The sequence below is a fragment of the Filicampus tigris genome, chromosome 7 (genome assembly GCF_054856515.1).
Source record: "Filicampus tigris isolate MCC_2025a chromosome 7, RoL_Ftig_1.0, whole genome shotgun sequence".
NCBI lineage: Eukaryota > Metazoa > Chordata > Actinopteri > Syngnathiformes > Syngnathidae > Filicampus > Filicampus tigris.
The window spans coordinates 27299800-27323759 of NC_141223.1; the positions used below are offsets into that span (position 1 = coordinate 27299800).

The window sequence follows — 23960 nt, forward strand, 5'->3', positions numbered from 1 at the left end:
CCGGTTTCTTTGCAGTTTTGGAGGATGTGATTTATAAGAAAAAGTTGGCACTGGAAATCTGGCCAATTTTTCTGACGGTGTCTTAAAGGAACGTGTGGGAGTATGTCTGTGTCGGAGGTTCCAGTGGAGGATACATCACTTTCAGATATCACCACTTTCAGTGTTCCTTTTTCAGGGAGCTCCTGAATGCCCATGAGAACACTGTCCTTTGAAGTCAGGGTCCTCATATTGAAGGGTGAAGTCGCAGTCCAGCCTTGGCTTAAAACCTTTCTTGCATAATATTTTTGAGCTCTTCTATTGACTGTGGTCGCTCAGTTAGAATAAGCTTCATGGCAACATCTGTTGCAATGCATACACACTAGGGTTGTCAGAATATCAAATTTCGAATTTCAAGTTTCAATTCCGATACCAACATGTATTTCGATACTTTTCGATACTTTTTGCAAACAGGTTAAACACTCAAATGACAATATTTTCCTTTACAGTGGTACCTCTACTTACAAAATTAATTGGTTCTGGAAGAAATTTCTTAAGTCGAAAATTTTGTAAGTAGAGAGGCGTTTTCCATGTTAATGCCATAATCCGTTCCAAGCTCTCCAAATATTCAGACATAGATGTTTTATAAAGCATAAAAATGCATCAAAACATGGAAGCAATGTATGTTACATTTACATTATTGCACAATAAATGAGAGTTGTGCCTAATGTAAAAAAAACAAAGAATAGAGTAAAGAATACAAATGATGGTCGTTTACCTTTTAATTGCTGTCCTCATCGCTTTTTGCCCTCTTTGGTTCATGTTCTCTATCAGAAGTAGTTTTTGCCTGGCGTTTTGTAAAGAACTGATTTAATAACGTGGCGACTGTCGATACATTATGGTCATATTCTTTGACGAGATCAACCAAACGCATCGCCTTTTCAAACTGTTCTATTATCTCTTGCTTTGTTTGAATGGACAATAAAAACTATTCTCTCTTTTTTTCTTTTCCTCACAGCGGTCGTGCTATTAGAGGAAGTGACGTAAAGGCTGCCTCGACCGCTGCCTTTGCCGCAAATGGCGCTTGTTCTTTTTCCTAATTCACGTAAAACTATCGGAACACCTCATGACCCGAGGGGCGAATGACAAATACACTGCATAGACATACCTATCACATATCTATCTACCTGTCTATCTGCACACATAGACACATACGGTAGAGGTCCCTCTTAGCCAATAGGATGCCAAGAAGATGCTAGGCTAGCCAATGGCAGAGCAACTATGAGTATGTTGCGTTCAGGAAACTCCGGATCTGCGATTGGCAGCCCATACTGTATTTTTACCTATCATATCTTAAAATTTCTTTCGTAACAAGAGGCAATATTTTCCTGTTGAGGCGTTTCATAACTCGAACATTTCATATGAAGAGACGTTCATAAGTAGAGGTACCACTGTATTTTAAAACAGACTTCGGGGACAGTAACTTTAATAGCTTTCTTTACTGAATATATTGGCACTTGATCCATACAGATAAACTCTACAACTGCCCTGTCTAGCCTTTTAACATCGTTGCTGTTGTCATTTGAGTACTTCATATGCTGTTGAAAGACATCTTGGAGAGTAGGTTGCTTATGAATGGGCGGTGTCACCCTCTCTGAGCCGATAGCACTAGACTTCTGTTGTTGGTGGAGGGAGAAGGTACGGTATTTTAATTAACATGATCATTTTAATTTGAATGTCATTGCTTTATTTTACTTGTTCTTATAATTCAAAGGGTTTGTGTTTTGAAACTATACATGACACATTTAATGGACATAACTAGAAAATAAATTGAACCTCATTATTTCATCTAGGATAGGATTAGATTTTGTGGGCTAATAAAATGTTTTACAAAAACGTGTTTCAATAGACTTAATTTATATAAGGCACTGCTTTATGCCTTAATTGGTTATTTAAATATTTTGAGAATGTAATTACATTTTAAAAAATATCCATCCATCCATCCATTATCTCCCGCTTATCCGAAGTCGGGTCGCGGAGGCAGCAGCTTCAGCAGGGAAGCCCAGACTTCCCTCTCCCCAGCAACATCCTCCAGCTCTTCCGGAAGGATCCCAAGGCGTTCCCAGGCAAGCCGGGAGACATAGTCTCTCCAGCGTGTTCTGGGTCGTCCTCGGGGTCTCCTGCCGGTGGGACATGCCCGGAACACCTCACCAGGGAGGCGTCCAGGAGGCATCCTAATCAGATGCCCGAGCCACCTCAACTGGCTCCTCTCGACGCGGAGGAGCAGCGGCTCGACTCTGAGTCCCTCCCGGATGGCCGAACTTCTCACCCTATCTCTAAGGGAGAGCCCAGACACCCTGCGAAGGAAACCCATTTCGGCCGCTTGTATCCGAGATCTTGTTCTTTCGGTCATGACCCACAGCTCATGACCATAGGTGAGAGTAGGAACGTAGATCGACCGGTAAATTGAGAGCTTCGCCTTTCGGCTAAGCTCCTTCTTCACCACGACAGACCGATACAGGGTCCGCATCACAGCAGACGCTGCACCGATCCGCCTGTCGATCTCCCGTTCCATCTTACCCTCACTCGTGAACAAGACCCCAAGATACTTGAACTCCTCCACTTGGGGCAGAATCTCATCCCCGACCTGGAGAGGGCACGCCACCCTTTTCCGACTGAGGACCATGGTCTCAGATTTGGAGGTGCTGATCTTCATTCCGACCGTTTCACACTCGGCTGCGAACCGCTCCAGCGAGAGTTGGAGATCGCGGCTTGAAGAAGCCAACAGTACTACATCATCTGCAAAAAGCAGAGATGCAATACTGAGGCCACCAAACCGGACCCCCTCGACACCTCGGCTGCGCCTAGAAATTCTGTCCATAAAGGTTATGAACAGAATCGGTGACAAAGGGCAGCCTTGGCGGAGTCCAACGCCCACAGGAAACGAATCCGACTTACTGCCGGCAATTCGGACCAAACTCTGGCATCGGTGGTACAGGGACCGGACAGCCCTTATCAGGGGGCTCGGTACCCCGTACTCCCGAAGCACCCCCCACAGAACTCCCCGAGGGACACGGTCGAACGCCTTCTCCAAGTCCACAAAACACATGTAGACCGGTTGGGCAAACTCCCATGCACCCTCGAGGACCCTGCTGAGGGTGTAGAGCTGGTCCACTGTTCCACGGCCAGGACGAAAACCACATTGCTCCTCCTGAATCCGGGATTCGACCTTCCGACGGACCCTCCTCTCCAGCACCCCTGAATAGACCTTGCCGGGGAGGCTGAGGAGTGTGATCCCTCTGTAATTGGAGCACACCCTCCGGTCCCCCTTCTTAAAAAGGGGGACCACCACCCCGGTCTGCCAATCCAGAGGCACTGTCCCCGATGTCCACGCGATGTTGAAGAGACGTGTCAACCATGACAGCCCCTCAACATCCAGAGCCTTTATGAACTCCGGGCGGATCTCATCCACCCCTGGGGCTTTGCCACCGAGGAGCTTTTTGACTACCTCGGTGACTTCAACCCCAGAGATAGGAGAGCCCACCTCAGAGTCTCCAGGCTCTGCTTCCTCAGTGGAAGGCGTGTCGGTGGAATTGAGGAGGTCTTCGAAGTACTCTCCCCACCGACCCACAACGTCCCGAGTTGAGGTCAGCAGCACCCCATCTCCACTATAAACAGTGTTAATGGTGCACTGCTTCCCCCTCCTGAGACGCCGGATGGTGGACCAGAATTTCCTCGAAGCCGTCCGGAAGTCATTTTCCATGGCCTCCCCGAACTCCTCCCACACCCGGGTTTTTGCCTCAGCAACCGCCAGAGCCGCATTCCGCTTGGCCTGCCGGTACCCGTCAGCTGCCTCCGGGGTCCCGCAGGCCAAAAAGGCCCGATAGGACTCCTTCTTCAGCTGGACAGCATCCCTTACCGCTGGTGTCCACCAGCGGGTTCGGGGATTGCCGCCACGACAGGCACCGACCACCTTGCGGCCGCAGCTCCGATCGGCCGCCTCAACAATGGAGGCACGAAACATGGTCCACTCGGACTCGATGTCCCCCGCCTCCCCCGGGACGTGGGAAAAGTTCTGCCGGAGGTGGGAGTTGAAACTCCTTCTGACAGGGGATTCTGCCAGACGTTCCCAGCAAACCCTCACAATACGTTTGGGTCTGCCAGGTCGGACCGGCATCTTCCCCCACCATCGGAGCCAACTCACCACCAGATGGTGATCAGTTGACAGCTCCGCCCCTCTCTTCACCCGAGTGTCCAAAACATGCGGCCGCAAGTCTGATGATACGACTACAAAGTCGATCATCGAACTGCGGCCTAGGGTATCCTGGTGCCAAGTGCACATATGGACACCCTTATGCTTGAACATGGTGTTCGTTATGGACAATCCGTGATGAGCACAGAAGTCCAGTAACCGAACACCGCTCGGGTTCAGATCGGGGGGGCCGTTCCTCCCAATCACACCTCTCCAGGTCTCACTGTCATTGCCCACATGAGCATTGAAGTCCCCCAGCAGAACGATGGAGTCCCCAGGTGGAGCGCCCTCCAGCACACCCTCCAAGGACTCCAAAAAGGGTGGGTACTCTGCGCTGCCGTTTGGTGCATAAGCACAAACAACAGTCAGGACCCGTCCCCCCACCCTCAGGCGGAGGGAGGCTACCCTCTCGCCCACCGGGGTAAACCCCAATGTACAGGCGCCAAGCCGGGGGGCAATAAGTATGCCCACACCTGCTCGGCGCCTCTCACCCTGGGCAACTCCAGAGTGGAAGAGTGTCCAACCCCTCTCGAGAGGACTGGGACCAGAACCCAAGCTGTGCGTGGAGGTGAGCCCGACTATATCTAATCGGAACCTCTCAGCCTCACACACCAGCTCAGGCTCCTTCCCTGCCAGAGAGGTGACATTCCATGTCCCAAGAGCTAGTTTTTGCTGCCGGGGATCGGACCGCCAAGGTCCCCGTCTTCCGCCGCCGCCCAGCTCACACGGCACCCGACCCCTTTGGCCCCTCCCACCAGTGGTGAGCCCATGGGAAGGGGGACCCACGTATCCTTTTCGGGCTGAGCCCGGCCGGGCCCCATGGGTGCAGGCCCGGCCACCAGGCGCTCGCCGTCGAGCCCCACCTCCAGGCCTGGCTCCAGAAGGGGGCCCCGGTGACCCGCGTCCGGGCGAGGGAAAACGTGGCCCATTAATTTTTCTCATCATAAGGGGTCATTTTGAGCCGTGCTTAGTCTGGTCCCTCACCTAGGACCTGTTTGCCATGGGTGACCCTACCAGGGGCATAAAGCCCCAGACAACGTAGCTCCTAGGATCATTGGGGCGCGCAAACCCCCTCCACCACGATAAGGTGACGGCTCACGGGGGGGATTTTAAAAAATATTTTTTACGTATTTTTTTTTACCATGGACATGTTCAGCGGTTGAAAGTGTCTTTTTGGCTTTTTGCCAACTGGCAAGTAAATGTAGATAGCAAGTAGAACATTTCTAATAGAATAGAATATATATATATATTTTTTTATAACACTGCACTACAGCATGTTTAAAATGTTGGGCGACTGCACCAGACGACAGGCTGCTGTTGATAATGGCCAAAACCGATGCACCCAATACTCAGGAGAACCTCCTTAAAGAAGTGAGGAGGAACGGAGTCATAAGTGGAGCTATATGGCTTAATATGGCAAACCACCTCCTCCTAAAATGCCAAGGAAACCACCTCAAAGGAATCAACTCTGCAGAACAAGAAACGTGGACAGAGGGGTCAAATGTGGCATTCAGAACGAAAGCCCTAGCTGTAGCAAACTTGTAAACCAAAAACTGCAAAAATCCATCGCACATTTCAGGGGACGCGTCCATGCAAATAAGTTGACGGGGCTTAAGTTCAGAATCAATTATTTTAAATAGAGTATATGGATCATGGCAATTTGCCTGAAATAAACTTGACAAGTGTCCCCTCTTGTTTCCTAGGGTTGGGCACTGAGAACTGGGAATCGAATAGAACCGGCACCATCATTCCGGTTCTCCCGGAACCATTCAGATGTTAGAATGTCAGTGCTAATTTTGATTCCTAGTTAAAAAAGCACAAGAAGTAAGACTGATTAAAAAAATACATGAAAATTGTGCGCACGTTACAGCGCACCGCCCCTCCTCTAGCCGAAGCTGCGTGGCAATAGCATGGTAGCTCGCCCCCTCTCGAGCTGCCGTGATCGTCTCGGTCAGCCCCTCCACTCGCTTCATGCCGGCCGGAGTGGTTGCCGAAGGATCCATCACTGCTGTGATGAAAGGTCAAATACAACCGTGCTGTCAGGCTTTACAAGGTCATGTATGAGGCTATCATGAGATGTTTTTTTCCCCTGGATCCAAGAAAACCACAGAGCAGACATACAGCGTCTGGAAGAAGCCCTTGAAAGGTTCTCCACTTTCCACAATGAAGTGTCACAGGCCTCCTTCACAGTGCTCATGGATGATGCAGCCTGCAATCACATCCTCCAGTTGTTCCAAGAGTATTTTGGCTCCCTCAGGAATGGTGAGCCGTTGACCATTGTTGACCCTGACCTCTTACACACACACGATGACTTAGATCCACACCAAATAAATATGCCTATATGGGCTCAAGTCTTCCCCTGCCTCCTTCGTTTGATTAATTAATCATAAATCAGTCTTAATTGAATTCCGGCAAATTCTGTCTAAAACGTGCCTGTACATAAATTAGTATATTTCCCAAACCAAAGGGTTACAGGAATAAATCTGGTACCTGCTCAAAGTTAAGGCCTATGAAATGTCAAATGTGCTTTCTAAAATAATGTGTATATAACTAGATTACTCTGGTGGAAATAGATACACAAGCAAAATTTTAAAATGTTATTTCCGCCTATGCAGAATTTTAAAAAATAAGGCTGATTTTACCCTCTGATTTTATCTGGGTATAAAATAATACCAATATTTCAGTTCTCCAATGTCTTCAGAACACAGTATATAATGCTGATTTAGGCAGCCCGAGTAGTCAGTAATTAGTCAACAAGCCCCATAGTACCAAACAAGCACCATACACAACTCTCGTATTTCTGCTATAGGGGTCCATATATAAAATGCATGATAACCAACAATATGCTGCCAGTTTGAAAGGGTTATCATGCCAAACTATGAAGTAGAGATGTGTAGCAAGTCAAAAAAGCAAACTAGAAATTGCCCATCCATGCGTTTCCAGTCTGCAGTCCGTCCCTACAAGCACGCTTGAACACACATTGCTGGAAAATCTTTGACCGCGCTGCCATCATCGGATCAAAGGGAAATACCCTTACTCGGAAAAAAAAAATGTATGCATTAAATTTTCTACTACTATACGGTATTACATTAACGATCGATTCCTTACAACGGAAGTTCCGGTGCTGTATCCGGAACCCATAGCGAATCCCGCAGTAGCGCAAACTCAAGCAGTTCCCGCTCGATACTGCGGAAAAACTTTGACCGCTCCGCCATCATCGTTTCCAAAACGGCAACATGTAAGTTACTTATTTGGCATGCGTTTTACTGAAATGTGAAAGATTTAAAATGTATTCATTTACATTTTTGTCTGTAGACCATGGCATCCAAACGAATAATAATGGTAATGACCGTGGAAGAGAGAGTGAAATGCATCCGATTAAGCGAAGCTGGACACAAAACTCAAATCTACGAGACTTTGAAAAACAAGGAATCGATTCTGGCTCAGTACGATTCTGGCAGTTTGCCTGCTCAGAGGAAATTGTTTGCGGCTCGACAGACAAAGTACAGTGGCGTAAATGAACGTGTCCTTTTGCATGCACAAGAATCACCAGTCATCAGTGATGATCAACAGGACAGTTACTTGCAATTAGCAACAAAACTGTATAATACAAAAACATTTTCATACAGCAAAGAATGAAGCCAACACAACAACTCAAAATAGACTAATTTCTTCCTAAGTCTGAGAAAAATCAACATTAAAATACAGTACAGTTTACTGTAGTTAAGTACTGTACTGGACTGCATTGGTGTTACAGTATTTTTGTCAGCAGTATTTGGACCATGTTTGTTATACTGTACTGTATTTTGTTCATATACCTGTACACTTGATAAAATAAAAATTTGGGGGAAAATATTCGTTTTTGCATTATATTGCTTGTGTTGTTAACTTGTTACACATGTATTTTGTTAACATACTTGCATGTTGATACAGGACATGTACCGTAGTCATTTCCCACATAAGGAAATTCCGTTTTAAAAGGAAAGATTGGACAATGCAAATATGATTCCTTAGTGCAAATATGATTCCTTAGTAGAGAATACTTACTATATATATATATATATATATATATATATATATATATATATATATATATATATATATATATATATATATATATATATATATATATATATATATCACATTAGGGATGCTACGATCAATCGGGCACCGATTGTGACCGGACGATTTTCGTGAAAAATTACGTGATCGGAATATTTGATCAAAGCCTTTCACCCGCAGCTCATGCTTCGCAGCGTCCAGCCATGAGAGACCAGCCTGCGTGCAGTGTTGAAAATTACATCACAGTTGCTCAGGTCTCAGATAACGACCAATCATGGCTCAGCTTCAGAAAACAGGTGAGCTATGATTGGTCATTACGTGAGCAGGTGATTACCCATGTGGGTAAGGAAATATTCAAAATTCCATTTCAAAGAAAAAGAAAACACTTTGAGAAGAGACCACAGATGAGGATCTAAACATGAATACTCTGATACCTACACACATCAGGCCTGGAAAAAAAATCCATATGTTCAAGGTTTAGTGTGCTATATTCCAAAAATCCTAATACCAATCTCCTAGTATGCCAACGTGCCAGTACCCCAAAGTGGCCCGGGTTGTGAGGGCCCTTCATAGCTGCTCGCATGTTTTTATTACTTTTATCTAGTTATGTATTTGACCATTGTGGGTTTTTCTTTCATTAACATAAGCGTTGTGTACCAACAATTTGTCCACATTTGTAGTCTCTAAGATACAGTCAAACAATGTGTGCCACTTTATTGTGTCATTTTCAGGTAGAAGATACCAGTCATTAATTAAGAGAAGTCACTTGAACTAAAAATGTGGTCAGGGTATGGTAATTTAGGTATTCACTTAATAAGCACACCTGAATTAATCTGTTTGCAAAAAATGTGTATATTTGGCATTTCTAGGATGCAGCCTTTGTGTTCGGATCCAGTCAGCATGCCTGGGTCATCACTGCTGTTAGGTGAGCATCAAGGACAAGCTAACATTATGGATGCAAGTCCAGGTAGGAAAATGCTTTTACTATTGTTTACACTTGTTGTTAGTAGAACACATTTTATCTTTTTTAAAATATGCCCTTTTTTTCATGTATTTTGCTAGATGTCTTCCAGAGCAACCAGTGTAAAAAAATTAGTCTAGAGCCCTGAAATCCCAAATAATTTGCACACTTTCCACAGCCAAATTCAACTACCATATTAGTTGTACATCTTTGGTGTATCGTTCAACTGTTGTATTTTACAGGAAAAGAATCATATTCAAGGATCAAAAAAGATATCAGAACAGTCTTTGAATTGAACTATACTTTTATTTTTTCCCTGTATATATACACACACACACTCATACCTACCTTCCATTTGAGAGGTGCCACACACTAAAATGGCCAACAGTGCAGGCACTACATTTTCCAGCATGGACTGGATAGAAGCATGAGGGAGCAACTTACTCAACATGGAGGAAAGTGAACTTTTGAACTTTGAGAACAGACTTTAGTTGGAAGTTTTTGTAATTTATGAAAACCTAAGTTGATACCTTTGCCAACTTGTCTTTTTCCACGTACTGGCACGTGACAGAGATAATAAACATTGATTTTGTTGAAACTCTGGTGTAAAAAGACTCCTGTTGCCCTGGTGGACCCTTCGTGCGGTCACATATGGTGGTGAATGCGGGAACATGGGGTATAGAGGTGGATGGTGAAGACTGATGACATTGATGAACTGATCCAGCAGGTTTCTAAGCTCCACATAACTCATCCCGGCCATCAAATGTAACGCTTAATGCATGTGCTGTTGGAGACCCAGAAGACACAGCAGGAAACAAATGCGGCCCTGCTCCAGCAACAAATAAAGGCCAACCAACTCAAAGAGGAGGAGCTGCATCACTTGGCAATGGCTGCACCCAAGGCAAGTGATTTCATCCCGAAAATGGGGGTGACTGATTATGTGGACGCGTATCTCCATGCCTTTGAAGCAACAGCAACACAACAAGGGTGGACGAAAGCACAGTGGGTCGGTCTCTTGGCGCCTTTTCTCTCTGGCAAGGCACTCAAGGCCTATCAGGACTTAGAAACTGACATAGCCCAAGATTATGAGCAACTGAAAGCAGAGATCTTGAGCCGAAATGGCCTTACAAAATTCAGCATGGCGAAGTGATTTCATAGTTGGTTGTATAAAAATTATGCCCCTCCTCGCTCCCAGATGCATGAACTCATTAGAATAACCAGACAGTGGTTAGAACCAGAGAAGAAGAGCCCTGCAGAAATAATAAAGATGCTAGTGATGGATCGATACTTACAAGGCCTCCCCTATGATGCCAAAAGGATAATAAGACAGCATAAATTGACAACGGCCAGGGAACTAATAGATGCAGTTGAACAGTTCCAAGCCGCCCCGGATATGTTAAGTCTGCCTCGAAAAGGGTCTGGAGCAAATATGACTCCCCGCCCCGAGTGCATCCTTCGAGTGGCCCCAAAACAAATCAGTTTCCTTCTTTGCAACCAAGAAGAGGGTGGCAGCCATCTGAGCATCAACAAGGAAGCCTGGACATAGAGTCACGGCAATGCTATCGTTGTGGGGAAGTAGTACATATCTCCTGGCAGTGTGGAAAGTCAGACGCATCTATGCCCACAGCAGCGACGGCTAGTAGCACACACACCCACTTCGCCACCCTACTGGGGGAAAGTGGAAGCCCCCGACACACATGTCCTGTCAAGGTAAATCAGTGCGATGTTGAAGCCCTGCTCGGTTCCGGAAGAACCCTGGTCCAGGAGGCCGTGGTGCAAAGCACTTCCTTTTCTGAAGCAGAACAGGTGCCTGATGTGTGTGTTCATGGAGATATCCGTGAATACCCTACCACCATGGAGAAACTCACCACCACTAAAGGCTCTTTTGACTTAGAGGTGGGAGTGATAAAGACTCTTCCTCCAGTACTGATTGGCAGATATTGCCCGGCTTTTCAGATGCTATGGCTTGAAGCACAGAAGGGGCTCAGGCGAAAATCCCGAAAACAGTGCACCAAAGTATTGGCAGCGGAAGTAATTGGAACAGACACCGCGCAGAGAGACTCGGCGGGCTCGGGACCCCAATCTGCATCCAGCGAAGACGACGCGTTCCACCCAACAGCAGAAGTGCCCTTAAAGGTCAGTATGGAACAGCACAATTACAGGACCCCACACTTTGCAATGCTTTGAAAAACCTTCAGATAATAGAGGGGACTTTGGTAGGATGCAGGACCACTCCGACTTACCCCCACTTTGCAGTGAAAAAAGGCCTCTTGTATCAAGTAGTTAAAAGTAATGAGAAAATAAATGAACAGTTACTTGTGCCTCAAATACACTGGCCCACAGTTTTGCAGTTGGCACACACACTTAATGGGGGCTCACCTGGGGATGGAGAAAACTAAGGAAAGAGTACTGCAGAGGTTATTGTGACCCGGTGTACACAAAGAAATAGAAAACTACTGTCGCAGATGCCCAGATTGTCAATTGAATGCTCTGAAACCGTCATACAAGAACCCACTCATAGAAACCCCCTTCGAGAGGGTGGGAATGGATATTGTGGGGCCACTGCCTAAGAGTGCTCGAGGACACCAATACATACTGGTGATCATAGACTATGCCACCCGGTACCCAGAGGCCATCCCATTGAGAAAAGTGAATGCTGTCCAAAAAGCCAAATAACTTTTTCTCTTCAGCAGCAGAGTGGGAATCCCAAAAGAGATTCTCACAGACCATGGTACTCCCTTTATGTCACGAGTTACCAGGGAGTTGTGTACTCTGTTGCAAGTAAAACAGTTGCAAACCTCTGTCTACCACCCTCAAACGGATGGTTTGGTTGAGAGATTTAACAAAACTCTCAAAGCGATGCTGAGAAAAGTTATAGACAGGGATGGAAGAAACTGGGATCAGCTGCTCCCCTATCTTCTATTCGCGGTAAAAGAAGTTCCCCAGGCTTCCACTGGCTTTTCACCATTTGACTTGCTCTATTCCCACAAACCTAGGGGTCTGCTGGACATTGCCAAAGAGACATGGGAAGAGCAACCCTGCCCTCACCGTACCATGATCGAACATGTAGGCGCGATGAGAGACAGAATGGCTGCTCTAGAGAACAGTGTGGTACGTATAATCGAACCACCCAATCCAGAGAGTTTAAACCTGGCGATAGCGTTCTAGTGTTAGTCCCTAGGGTAGAATGTAAATTCCTAGCTACTTGGCAAGGACCTTTTGAAGTAATTGAGAAAGTTGGGGGTGTCAACTACAAAGTGCGACAACCTGGAGAGAGGAAAGGAGAGCAAATCTATCATATTAACCTCTTCAAGAAATGGCATGCGTGAGAGGCATTGCTCACGTGTCTCCCTCCCAGAGTTCTTGACACACGCTTGGGACCAAGTGCAGTTTGGCCTTGATCTTGATCCTCACCAACTCCAACAGGCCAAGGAGCTAGTAGATGGGAATCAGGATGTCTTTTCATCTGTCCCTGGAAGCACCCACCTGATAGAGCACGTAATTCACACCCAACCAGGAAAAACAGTGAATCAGAGGCGATACCGAATACAGGCGGCCAGCAAAAAGACTGTGGAAGAGGAGGTAAGAAAGATGCTGCACTTAAAAGTGATAGATCCATCTAAGAGTGCCTGGTCAAGCCCCATTGTACTGACAGACAAGCCAGACAAAACAGTGTGTTTTTGTAATGATTTCCCGCAATGAAGTATCGGAGTTTGATGCCTATTCCGTGCCTTGAGTCGATGAGTTGATTGACAGCTTGGGAAATGCACGCTTTATAACCACCCTTGATCTCAACAAAGGATATTGGCAGGTTCCCTTGTCTGCAGAGTGAAAGGAAAAGACGGCCTTTTCCACCCCTGGAGGTTTGTGGCAGTGCCGCATGATGCCATTTGGTCTGTTTGGAGCTCCAGCCACATTCCAACGCTTAATGGACCAGGTCCTGCAACCTCATCGAACCTATGCAGCTGCGTACCTGGATGATGTGGTAATTCAGAGCACAGACTGGGAAAGTCATTTACCACGGGTACAGAAGGTTCTGGAGTCCCTCAGACAAGCAGGCATTACAGCGAATCCCAAGAAATGTAAATTGCCATTCAGTGAGACAAACTATCTGGGGTATACCATCGGGCGAGGGCTTGTGAAGCCTCAGGAAGAGAAACTCGCCACCGTTCAAAACTGGCCAAGACCAGTTACCAAGAAACAAGTGAGGTCATTCCTGGGTTTAGCTAACTACTATAGGTGATTCATCTCTAACTTTGCTACGATAGCCGCCCCTCTTACAGATTTGACAAGTAAGACACAACCGGATGATCAAGTGGAACCCCATGGCTGAAAAGGCGTTCGGTGACCTGAAGAGGTCCCTATGTTCGACTCCCGTGTTGACTGCCCCAAATTTCGACAGGGAGTTCGTGGTCCAGGCAGCTGCCTCGGAGGTGGGTCTGGGTGCTGTTCTGGCCCAGGTCAATGGAGGTGAGCAACACCCGATACTTTGCTTGAGTCGAAAGTTGCTACCGAGAGAGAAGAACTACGCCATAGTGGAAAAGGAATGCCTTGCCATTAAGTGGGCTCTGGAATCCCTCAAATACTACCTGTTAGGAAGGAAGTTCACATTGGTGACTGATCATTCCCCTTTACAATGGATGGCAAGGCACAAGGAAACTAACAGCAGAGTGACTGGGTGGTTCTTAAGCCTGCAACCTTTCCACTTTTCTGTTGTGCACAGGCCAGGACGCAAACATGGAAATGCAGACGCGCTGTCCCGCCGTGATGCCTTTTTGTCCTCCGCCATCCTGCCGCGGACGTCAGGCACGGGCAGAGGGATAAGTGGCATCACAAGGGGGCGTGTAGTGGAGGGAGGCTACCTTCCATTTGAGAGGCCGGTGCCACACACTAAAATGGCCGACAGTGCAGGCACTACGTATCCCAGCATGCCTCACAGCCCCAACAGGTGTAGCTGCTTAAGCCCCTTGATTAAAGCTGGTGTCGCTGGATGGCAGGGGGAAGATATACAAACCAAGGAGCCGAGACAATGGGGAGGAAAAAAGAACAGAGAAAGGACTGGACAGAAGCACGATGGAGCAACTTACTCAACATGGAGGAAAGTGAACTTTTTAACTTTGAGAACAGACTTTAGTTGGAACTTTTTGTAATTTATGAAAACCTAAATTGATAACTTTGCCAACTTGTCTTTTTCCACGTACTGGCATATGACAAAGATAATAAACATCGATTGATTGATTGACCAAAAGTATTCGCTCACCTGCCTTGACTCATAATATGAACTGAAGTGCCATCCCATTCCTAACCCATAGAGTTCAATATGATGTCAGTCGACCTTTTGCAGCTATTACAGCTTCAACTCTTCTCGGAAGACTGTCTACAAGGTTGAGGAGAGTGTTTATAGGAATTTTTGACCATTCTTCCAAAAGCGCATTGGTGAGATCACACACTGATGTTGGTTGAGAAGGCCTGGCTCTCAGTCTCAGCTCTAATTCATCCCAAAGGTGTTCTATCGGGTTCCGGTCAGGACTCTGTGCAGGCCAGTCAATTTCATCCACACCAGACTCTGTCATCCATGTCTTTAAGGACCTTGCTTTGTGCACTGGTGCACAGTCATGTTGGAAGAGGAAGTGGCCCCCTCCAAACTGTTCCCACTAGGTTGGGAGCATGGAATTGTCCAAAATGTTTTGATATCCTGAAGCATTCAAAGTTCCTTTCACTGGAACTAAGGGGCCAAGCCCAGCTCCTGAAAAACAACCCCACACCATAATTCCCCCTCCACCAAATTTCACAGTCGGCACAATGCAGTGTGACATGTACCGTTCTCCTGGCAACCTCCAAACCAAGATTCGTCCATCAGATTGCCAGATGGAAAAGCGTGATTCATCACTCCAGAGAGCTTGTCTCCACTGCTCTAGAGGCCAGTGGCCGTGTGCTTTACACCATTGCATCCGACGCTTTGCATTGCATTTGGTGATGTGTGGCTTGGCTGCAGCTGCTCGGCCATGGAAACCCATTACATGAAGCTCTCTGCATACTGTACTTGGGCTAATCTGAAGGTCAAATGAAGTTTGTAGCTCTGTAGCAATTGACTGTGCAGAAAGTCGGCAACCTCTTTGCACTATGCGCTTCAGCATCTGCTGGCCCCTCTCTGTCACTTTATGTGGCCTACCACGTCGTGGCTGAGTTGCTGTTGTTACCAAACTTTTCCATTTTGTTATAATAGAGCTGACAGTTGATTGTGGAATATTTAGGAGTGAGGAAATTTCATGACTTGATTTGTTGCACAGGTGGCGTCCTATGACAGTTCCACGCTGGAATTCACTGAGCTCCTGAGAGCGGGCTATTCTTTTACAAATGTCTTGTTTCACAGTCTGCATGCCTTAGTGCTTGATTTTATATACCTCTTGCCAGGCCAAGTTATTAGGACACCTAATTCTGATCAGTTCAATGGGTGAGCGAATACTTTTGGTAATATGTATATATGTGTGTGTATGTGTATTAAACCAATGTCAAGCACATACTGTATCCAATCTTTAATTTCCCTAGCATTTATTAGACCCAACAACCCATAAAGCTGCAATTCTCCCCTTAGTGACTCACTTACAGTCAGTCAGTCTCCCCAGTGTCTATTACCATCTTATCTCACTCGATACACTCTGCTTATCGCTGCCTACCCTGAGGTGATGGGACGCCATCTGCAGTGACACATGCACGCGCACACACACACACACACTTTTGCACACTCACATACGGACGGACACACACACACACACACACACACACACACACACACAGTTGCCACACTGCATTCATTGTTGTAATCAAACTTTAGACAACATTTACCCCAGTTTCCTCAGAACACCATTTCCTGTTTGTCTTTCAATGCCCAATTTGTCATTCAGGCTAGCAACATTAAAAGCAACTTTTGAGAAGCAGTTAGGCGTTGGATGTTTTAGTTGGGTTTTGAATATGCAAATAAATGTACCTACCCAGCACCTCAACAGAATACAGGAACAAAATAATGTTCCTGACATAGGCCATATTCTTAGCGCTGTCATCTACTGCTTCATTGTTATGTTTTGCTCCCTGCTGCCCTGTGTCAGTCTTGTGGTGCTTGTATGTGTAGATACCAGACACGAAAAATAACGGATAACATACAAGGAGGATGACATTTAGTTCAATTATTATAATATGCAGGAGACACAAAACCAAAGTAGGGTGTAGGGTGATGAGAGGGTAGGTTCCCTCCGCCTTTGGGGTGGTAAAATGTGTTCTGACTGTTGTTTTTGCTTATGTACCAAACAGCGGTTCTGAGTACCCACCCTTCCTGAAGTCCTTGTGGGGGTGTTCCCTCTGGGGACTCCTTTGTTCTGTTGGAGGATCTCAATGCTCACTTGGGCAATGTCAGTTAGAACTAGAAGAGCATGGTTGGTGTACCCCTCTCAACTACTAGAGGGATCAGAATGAGAAAAATGTGTGAACTACGGCAATCAGAATGAGTAAAATGACAACACCCATTCTCATACGGCCACCGTATTCAATAAAGTTGAATAACAAAACTGCAATTTGCCAAAAGTGCATTTTCCCACTCATTTATCACTGTGATATGTAGACTTGTGGCTTTATTCATGTTTGTGTGCATCCTGGCGTCTCAAGCTGTCGTAGTTTGTGCAACATGCCTCGGGAATACAGGCTAGTTATGAATGATACGGACTAAAAGCATGTCAACTGATTGTTAACCGATCATCCAGGATGTCACGTTTGACTTGCTCGCTAAAGTACTGAGTGTGTGTGTGCGTGAGTGCGTGCATGCATTTATATTTGTTGGTTCAACTCGGCGACTGTTTTTCTTAGTGTGTGTGTGTTTAAGCTTTTGTTTAGCGTGCTTGCGTAGTCGCCAAGTCTTCCTCGTAATCCATATGGCTCGTGGTGCAACAGAATTGCTCTTCACAGTGACCGTTTTGGCACATCTAACAATGTTATTACCACCGACATCAGTCTTGTCAACCCCAAACCATTTACAGACTCCGGAAGACGTGGACTTGCACCTCACTATGAATCCCCACTTGACACTCCTTCATGTTTGAAACAGCTCGGCTGCAGTGCGCACAGAGTCACGTGACCGGGTCCTGCACGCTGATTCGGCGAATGATTATCACTTCCTTTTCCTCTGCTGTCAAAGCACCCTGATTTTCAGCATTTCTTCATACTTTGTGGCCGTCGACCAACTCGAGTTGTTATGCTTTTAGAGGCAGTATTAATACTCAATGTAAAATTACACATCGTGAAAGCAAGATTGACGACGATATCGATGACGACATATATTGCCCACCTCTAATGATGAAGGAGGTATTTTCTGTTCTTCGTGCAAGTGTTAGGTTGTGATTTTTAATTTGGAATTGATTGGACAGTAGTTTTACAAGGATGTGATCAGCTGGGTCTTTTATTTGATTTAAATACAAATATTATGGCATTTTATGGTGGATGTTGGTTTTTTTCTGACTTTGAGAATAGTATTGATAAAATATCCCCCAAATGCTTGGTGATGATATGTTGTTATGCTGTCTCAAGGGATTGGTTGTTCCTTGGTTAGTAAATAACTTATTTTAAAACATTCTGCTTTATATCTGATTGGTGGATTAATGGTCTAAGGGGAAGAGATTGTCATAGAAATGTCCTGTGGGTTTTGTGTGATGTTACCTGCCCTTTATTAATGGTATATTTTAAGTGTTGCTCTTCTTTGTTTTCTTTTGATAGGTTTACCAAGCACTCCCTTGATTGGTTACTATATTTACATTTTTCAGCTAGTATGGTGGCCAACTGGCTAACACATACAGATTCACAGTGCAGAGGTCCTAGTTTTGAATCCGGGTTCCAGCCTTTCTTTGCGGAGTTTGCATGTTCTCTTTCTCCGGATACTGCGGTTTCCTCCCACATTCCCAAAACATACATGTTAGGTTAATCGACCAACGTAAATTGTCCATTGGTGTGATTGTGGTTGTTCATCTATAGGCCTAGATAGAACAAGCCGACGTTGGCCAACAGTTACAGACGCTTACCCCCTGTGGCGTCCGGCCAGCTGTCGGCACGTCACGCTGGAAAAGTACACCACAATGACAGACAGCGACGCTGATCATTAAAGTACCTTCTGCGCATGCATAAGATGTAATACCCTTCCATACCATTGGTGGCGGTAGTCACCATTTCTCATTGTTTGAAAAAGCCAACCGGAAAGCTGTTGACCAGGGGCGGATTGTAAAAACGTAAACAATGCATTCAGCTATGAACTCCCAGGTGAAGTAAACCATCACGTTCTTGACACGGTATTGTAAAATACTTAAATTGTCAAACCTCGCTATTGTACTTTTAAGAAGATTAAGGCAGCGAAGGCGTGCTCACTGTTTATCCGCATTTGTCACTTCCCGTTGGTGCTCCGAGGGCTGATTTTCTAGCTAACAGCCAATCAGAGTGACCAAATGTCACGACTGGCGATGCCGATTCAACATGCGTAAACGCCCCCAGACGTTACGACACTACTACAGTGGCCACTACACCAATCAAACGGCGCATTCAGACGCCACGACACTTCACGACCTCCGACGTCGATTTGGTCTATCTAGGCCTTAAGTGTGGCCTGTGATTCGCTGGTGAGCAGTTAAGGTGCACCTCACCTACCACTCGAAGACAGCTGGGATAGGCTGCAGCACATCTGCGACCCATGCGAGGATGAGCTGTACGAATAATGGTTGGGGGAGGAAATCATTCACATTTGTGCTGTTGGATTGAAAAAAAAGGTTTACTTGTGTATGATATTTGGAATTTGCATTTTGAGAAGCCTTAATTCATTTTGCATTGATATTTTATTTGTTTTTCCACCTTATATTTCAGTTTATGTTGCTGTTTTTTTTTAATTGATGTGCATGATATAATTTTATCTCTGATTATCGCTTTTCCAGATTTCCATTATTACACTTATGTGATGTGACTCTCAAGAGAGACTCTCTCTCTCAAGAAATAGGCAGATCCAAGATTTACTCTGTTATTTAAAAATGAAACTTAAACAACCTATTTTTTTTCTAAAACAGACAATTTTGATTATGGATTATGAAATTAGTTTGCATGTTCTCCCCGTGCCTGCGTGGGTTTTCTCCAGGTACTCCGGTTTCCTCCCACATTCCAAAAACATGCATGGTAAATTGATTGGACTCTCTAAATTGCCCCTAGGTGTGATTGTGAGTGCGGATGTTTGTCTCTGTGTGCCCTGCGATTGGCTGGCAACCAATTCAGGGTGTCCCCCCCTACTGCCCGAAGACAGCTGGGATAGGCTCCAGCACGCCCCACGACCCTTGTGAGGGTAAGCGGTATCGATAAAGGATGGATTATGAATTTTTTTTCACAAAGAGGATGACAATACAAGTATATTTTATGTGTTTCCATGTTTTCATGAAGTTCCAAACAGGGTGGCTACATTACTGTATATCTTCTATTATGCTATTCTATTCTATTATACTATGATGACTATGTTTACATGCCATCGATATTCTGGTTAAGGTGGGAGTTCCGGTTTCTGAAACATTCTCAATAACCTGTTTTTACATGTGTGAGCAGACAGATTTACTCCTGCGCAGATGGTAATTATGATCAATTGGGATATTCCCATCCAAACCATGTTGCACAGACAATGTCATGACACAAGTAGACATAATTTCTGCTTCTTACTTTCTACAAGGGTTGGATGATTATGGTACCACTGGTACACATTAATCTCCGCAAAACCATTATTTTCACTTAGGGTTAGGTAGGGTCCTGCTTGTATTGTGGGTCTGTTGTGTTTTGGTTCTGGATATGTATGATTATTGTTTTATGGAACCATGAGTGTGCATCACATTGGGAACAATGCCTTCTTCGTTACAGAGAAGGAAACAAACGTGTGTGTGAGTACCTACATATATATGCGTGGTGACGTGTGTATGTGCGTGCACATACATGCATCTTTTTCTGGGCAGTACACCCCTCGTTCTTTGATCCCCACAACCGTACTCTCATTGTCACATCAGCCTCAGTGCGAACAATAGCACAGATGGAAAACCTGTTGGCCTTTGAGTTGCCAGTGATAGTAAATGGTGTGTATTTCACCAGGACAAGGGGTCATTGTGTTGTTGAGACGTTCATGCAGAAACACCAGTAAGTCAGTTAATGTACACATGCCACTCCTGACACTGATTATATATGCTGCAGCTAAAATATTTTTTTCCACACAGTTGGACTTAACAGATTCCCCCAAAAGAGATGAATAACCAGGGATGCAAGAGAACCTAGTCTTGGCTAAAGGAGTTGACATCGTATGATCACTGTTTGCATTGCATTGAGTTACTAAGATGACTACCTTGACAAAACTTGACAGTTTTTTTTTCAACTATAAGGCCAACCCATTCATTTTCTGCACTGCTTATAGCAAAAACAAATGAATTCGTAGCATGGCTGGAGTGGCACAATAAATCGGCCTTGGCATTTTGATCCCCCCCCCCCCCCCCACACACACACACAGACAGCCATATTCCATGCCTTTCATGCCTTCTTCAATACTTGGGCATAGGTTTCATATTCATCTCAGTTTTCTTTTTCTAATAAACTCTTAGTCCAGTAATCTATACCAGTCAATTCACTCTCAACCTTATAAAGGGCCTTTGTATTTTTGTGCCAGTGTGGCAAGGCAGACAGTCATAATTGCACAGGCTAGAAAGATGGCCAGCCATCTGATAACTTCCTTTAAGTCAAATACCTTCCTTTCCTGAGCCCCCCTCTCCTCAGTCTTCCTCTTGAGGTTTTAGTTTCATCAATGAGCACCTTTGTCACATCTCTATCCTCCAGTAATCATGTCACCTTAGGGTGTGCTTGATACCTGTCGGTTGAACAGGTCTCATGCTTTTGGTCAGAGCATTCCTTTTTTGTATCATCACCAATAGTCAGTTGAAGGGAATGCCAGTGAAAATGATAGGTATCCAAAAAAATGCAGGGAAGTGAACCAGCAGCAAAAGACATTTCTAATATTCTATTTTCCTTACTTTGTAATGTGTGTTCAACTTGAATATTGATTCTGGACAAACCCTTGCTTTTTACAAAACAGTAGTTTATTTCTGCTCTATCCTGTCATTGTCCACTTTATTTTTATTCCTCATCTCCACCACTCCACCCCATTTGTTTATATATGTTTTCTAAACATGATATAACTTCATTGATTTGAAGACGTCTCAATGTATCTGTAGGTGCTTTTGTGTTGGAATGGTGTACCGTTTTTAAAGATTTATTGGTAGCTTGTGACATAAACTGTGTCTAACTACAGATAGACGGGTGAATTATCAGGTTGTTACACTACCCTTCTAGCGCTCTCTCACTCACGCACACACACGCCCCCCCCCCACACACACACACAACTATACTCTGTATACAAACCAAACTGTCCGAAAAGCTAAAACTCCAAACACTCCACTGGGTTGGCAAAAAAGGTGAATACGTGGCAGATGCCTGACACGTTGGTGTCTGTTCAGTCACTACACAAAGCAGCTGCTCAAGCTTCACTGCCCCTGGCATCATGCACACATGCACGCACACACCGGGCTGCACAGTAAATGCATTGTGTACTTACTGTTGCTAATACTAAATGCTGCCATGCATTGTGTTCCGCACAGACTGTGAGTGTGTGTGTGTGTAGAGGTTCAATCCACCAAGTTCTCTTTACTTCAGCTACTAGGGATTTAACGATTCATTCAAGCCCCGATTCGATTTACAGTTCCCGATTTTCGATTCGATTCAATTTTTAAAAAATTGCTAGCATGCTGGTCTCTGTGCACTAGTGTGGTGCTGCAGGAATCCACAAACGCAATACGCAATGACAAATTTGGTGCAAGCGTTAGTAGCTTACAGCAATAATTCTTTAAGGTATGTACAAAAGAATAATAAAGACAATTTAAGATGAAAGTACATTAAACTTGTATTAAACTTTGCAGCTTGTACCAGCAATCCTGACATGTTTATAAATGATGCAGTATACTGTGGCCTTATTTTTTTAAGCTGTAAATGTTTAGTGCATTTTAAAATGGAACCAAAAACTATACACTATGGTGAGTTGCACTAATAATGTGAAACTACCTATAAATACTATAATTAATACTAAACATATTTCACTTTTTTTGGGCACCAAACCTTTTACTAGTCTAGAAGGGAATTTCCTTAATGTTATTCATATGATTATATATATATATATATATATATATATATATATATATATATATATATATATATATATATATATATATATATATATATATATATATATATATATATATATACTAAACATATTTCACTTTTTTGGGGCACCAAACCTTTTACTAATCTAGAAGGGAATTTCCTTAATGTTATTCATATGATTATATATATATATATATATATATATATATCGCGATCCCACGCTGTCCGCACACAACTCAGGCGTGTGTACCACTACACTATCAGTGGACGGACTGTATATATATATATATATATATATATATATATATATATATATATATATATATATATATATAATCATATGAATAACATTAAGGAAATTCCCTTCTAGATTAGTAAAAGGTTTGGTGCCCAAAAAAAAGTGAAATATGTTTAGTATATATATATATATATATATATATATATATATATATATATATATATATATATATATATATATATATATATATATATATATATATATATATATATATATATATATATATATATATATATATATATACAGTCCGTCCACTGATAGTGTAGTGGTACACACGCCTGAGTTGTGTGCGGACAGCGTGGGATCGATTCCCGCTCAGTGACAGTGTCTATGTGTGCCCTGCGACTGGCTGGCGACCAGTTCGGGGTGTAGTCTGCCTTCGCCCATTGACGGCTGGGATAGGCTCCAGCAATTCCCCGCGACCCTGTATAGGATAAGCGGTTTGGAAGATGACATGACATGACATATATATATACATATACATATACATATAAAACCCTAAAGTGGAAGTCACCCCAAACATTTTAATTTTTGCGTTCAATTCTTTTATTTTTTTTTAATCGATGCATGGTTTAAGCAGTCTATTCATTTAATATTGATTTTCGATAAATCGTTACATCCCTATCAGCTATCCATAAAGCTGAACATTCATAAGAGTAAATCTTCAATGGATTTAGTATTTTTAAAGACCATTGAAATGCATTTTTTTGTGATTTAGTGGGAAAAGGTGGGAAAAATGTCCACTCACTCACTCACTCACTCACATATTTCCCAAACTTAAATGTTTCAGATCATTAAGCCAGTCTAGATACCTCAACAAGACAACACAAGCAAAAAGGAAATATAAAATGCAGTTTATATGTGATGATGTTCTTTAAAAGGTAAAAATAACTCTAAAACTATCTGGCTCTATTTTATTTTGGCCTGAGTACCTAATGTTTTTGTAGCCTCAATTCATGCCCTTTCGAGTTTGAGAAGTCTTTTGCCCTGGCATGTGGCAGTCAGGTTTTTTGCTTGCGTTGTCACAACATTCTGTTTCCGCTAGCGTTGTTCTGGTGATGAAAGTCTTTTGAAGTGTGGAACAGACAATTTCATCATAATAATATATATAATTCGAAAAAATAAATATATTTAGAAAATAAGTCGAATTAAAAATTGCA

At 44.0% G+C, this 23960-nt stretch overlaps 1 protein-coding gene across 9 annotated transcripts in view; it reads left to right on the plus strand.

The window, feature by feature from the left end:
- The window catches only part of bcas3 (BCAS3 microtubule associated cell migration factor), a 482251-nt gene that overhangs the window by 219915 nt on the left and 238376 nt on the right, over window positions 1-23960 (plus strand). For 6 of the 9 annotated variants that reach the window (XM_086034860.1, XM_086034854.1, XM_086034855.1 and 3 more), the window contains one exon: window positions 9160-9257. In XM_086034860.1, the coding sequence (XP_085890986.1) occupies window positions 9160-9257 (98 nt within the window). Of the gene's footprint in view, window positions 1-9159; window positions 9258-9352; window positions 11388-12247; window positions 12363-13974; window positions 15773-23960 lie in introns of those variants that run through there. The other 3 variants (XR_015087344.1, XR_015087345.1, XM_086034857.1) reach the window with 3 other exon arrangements.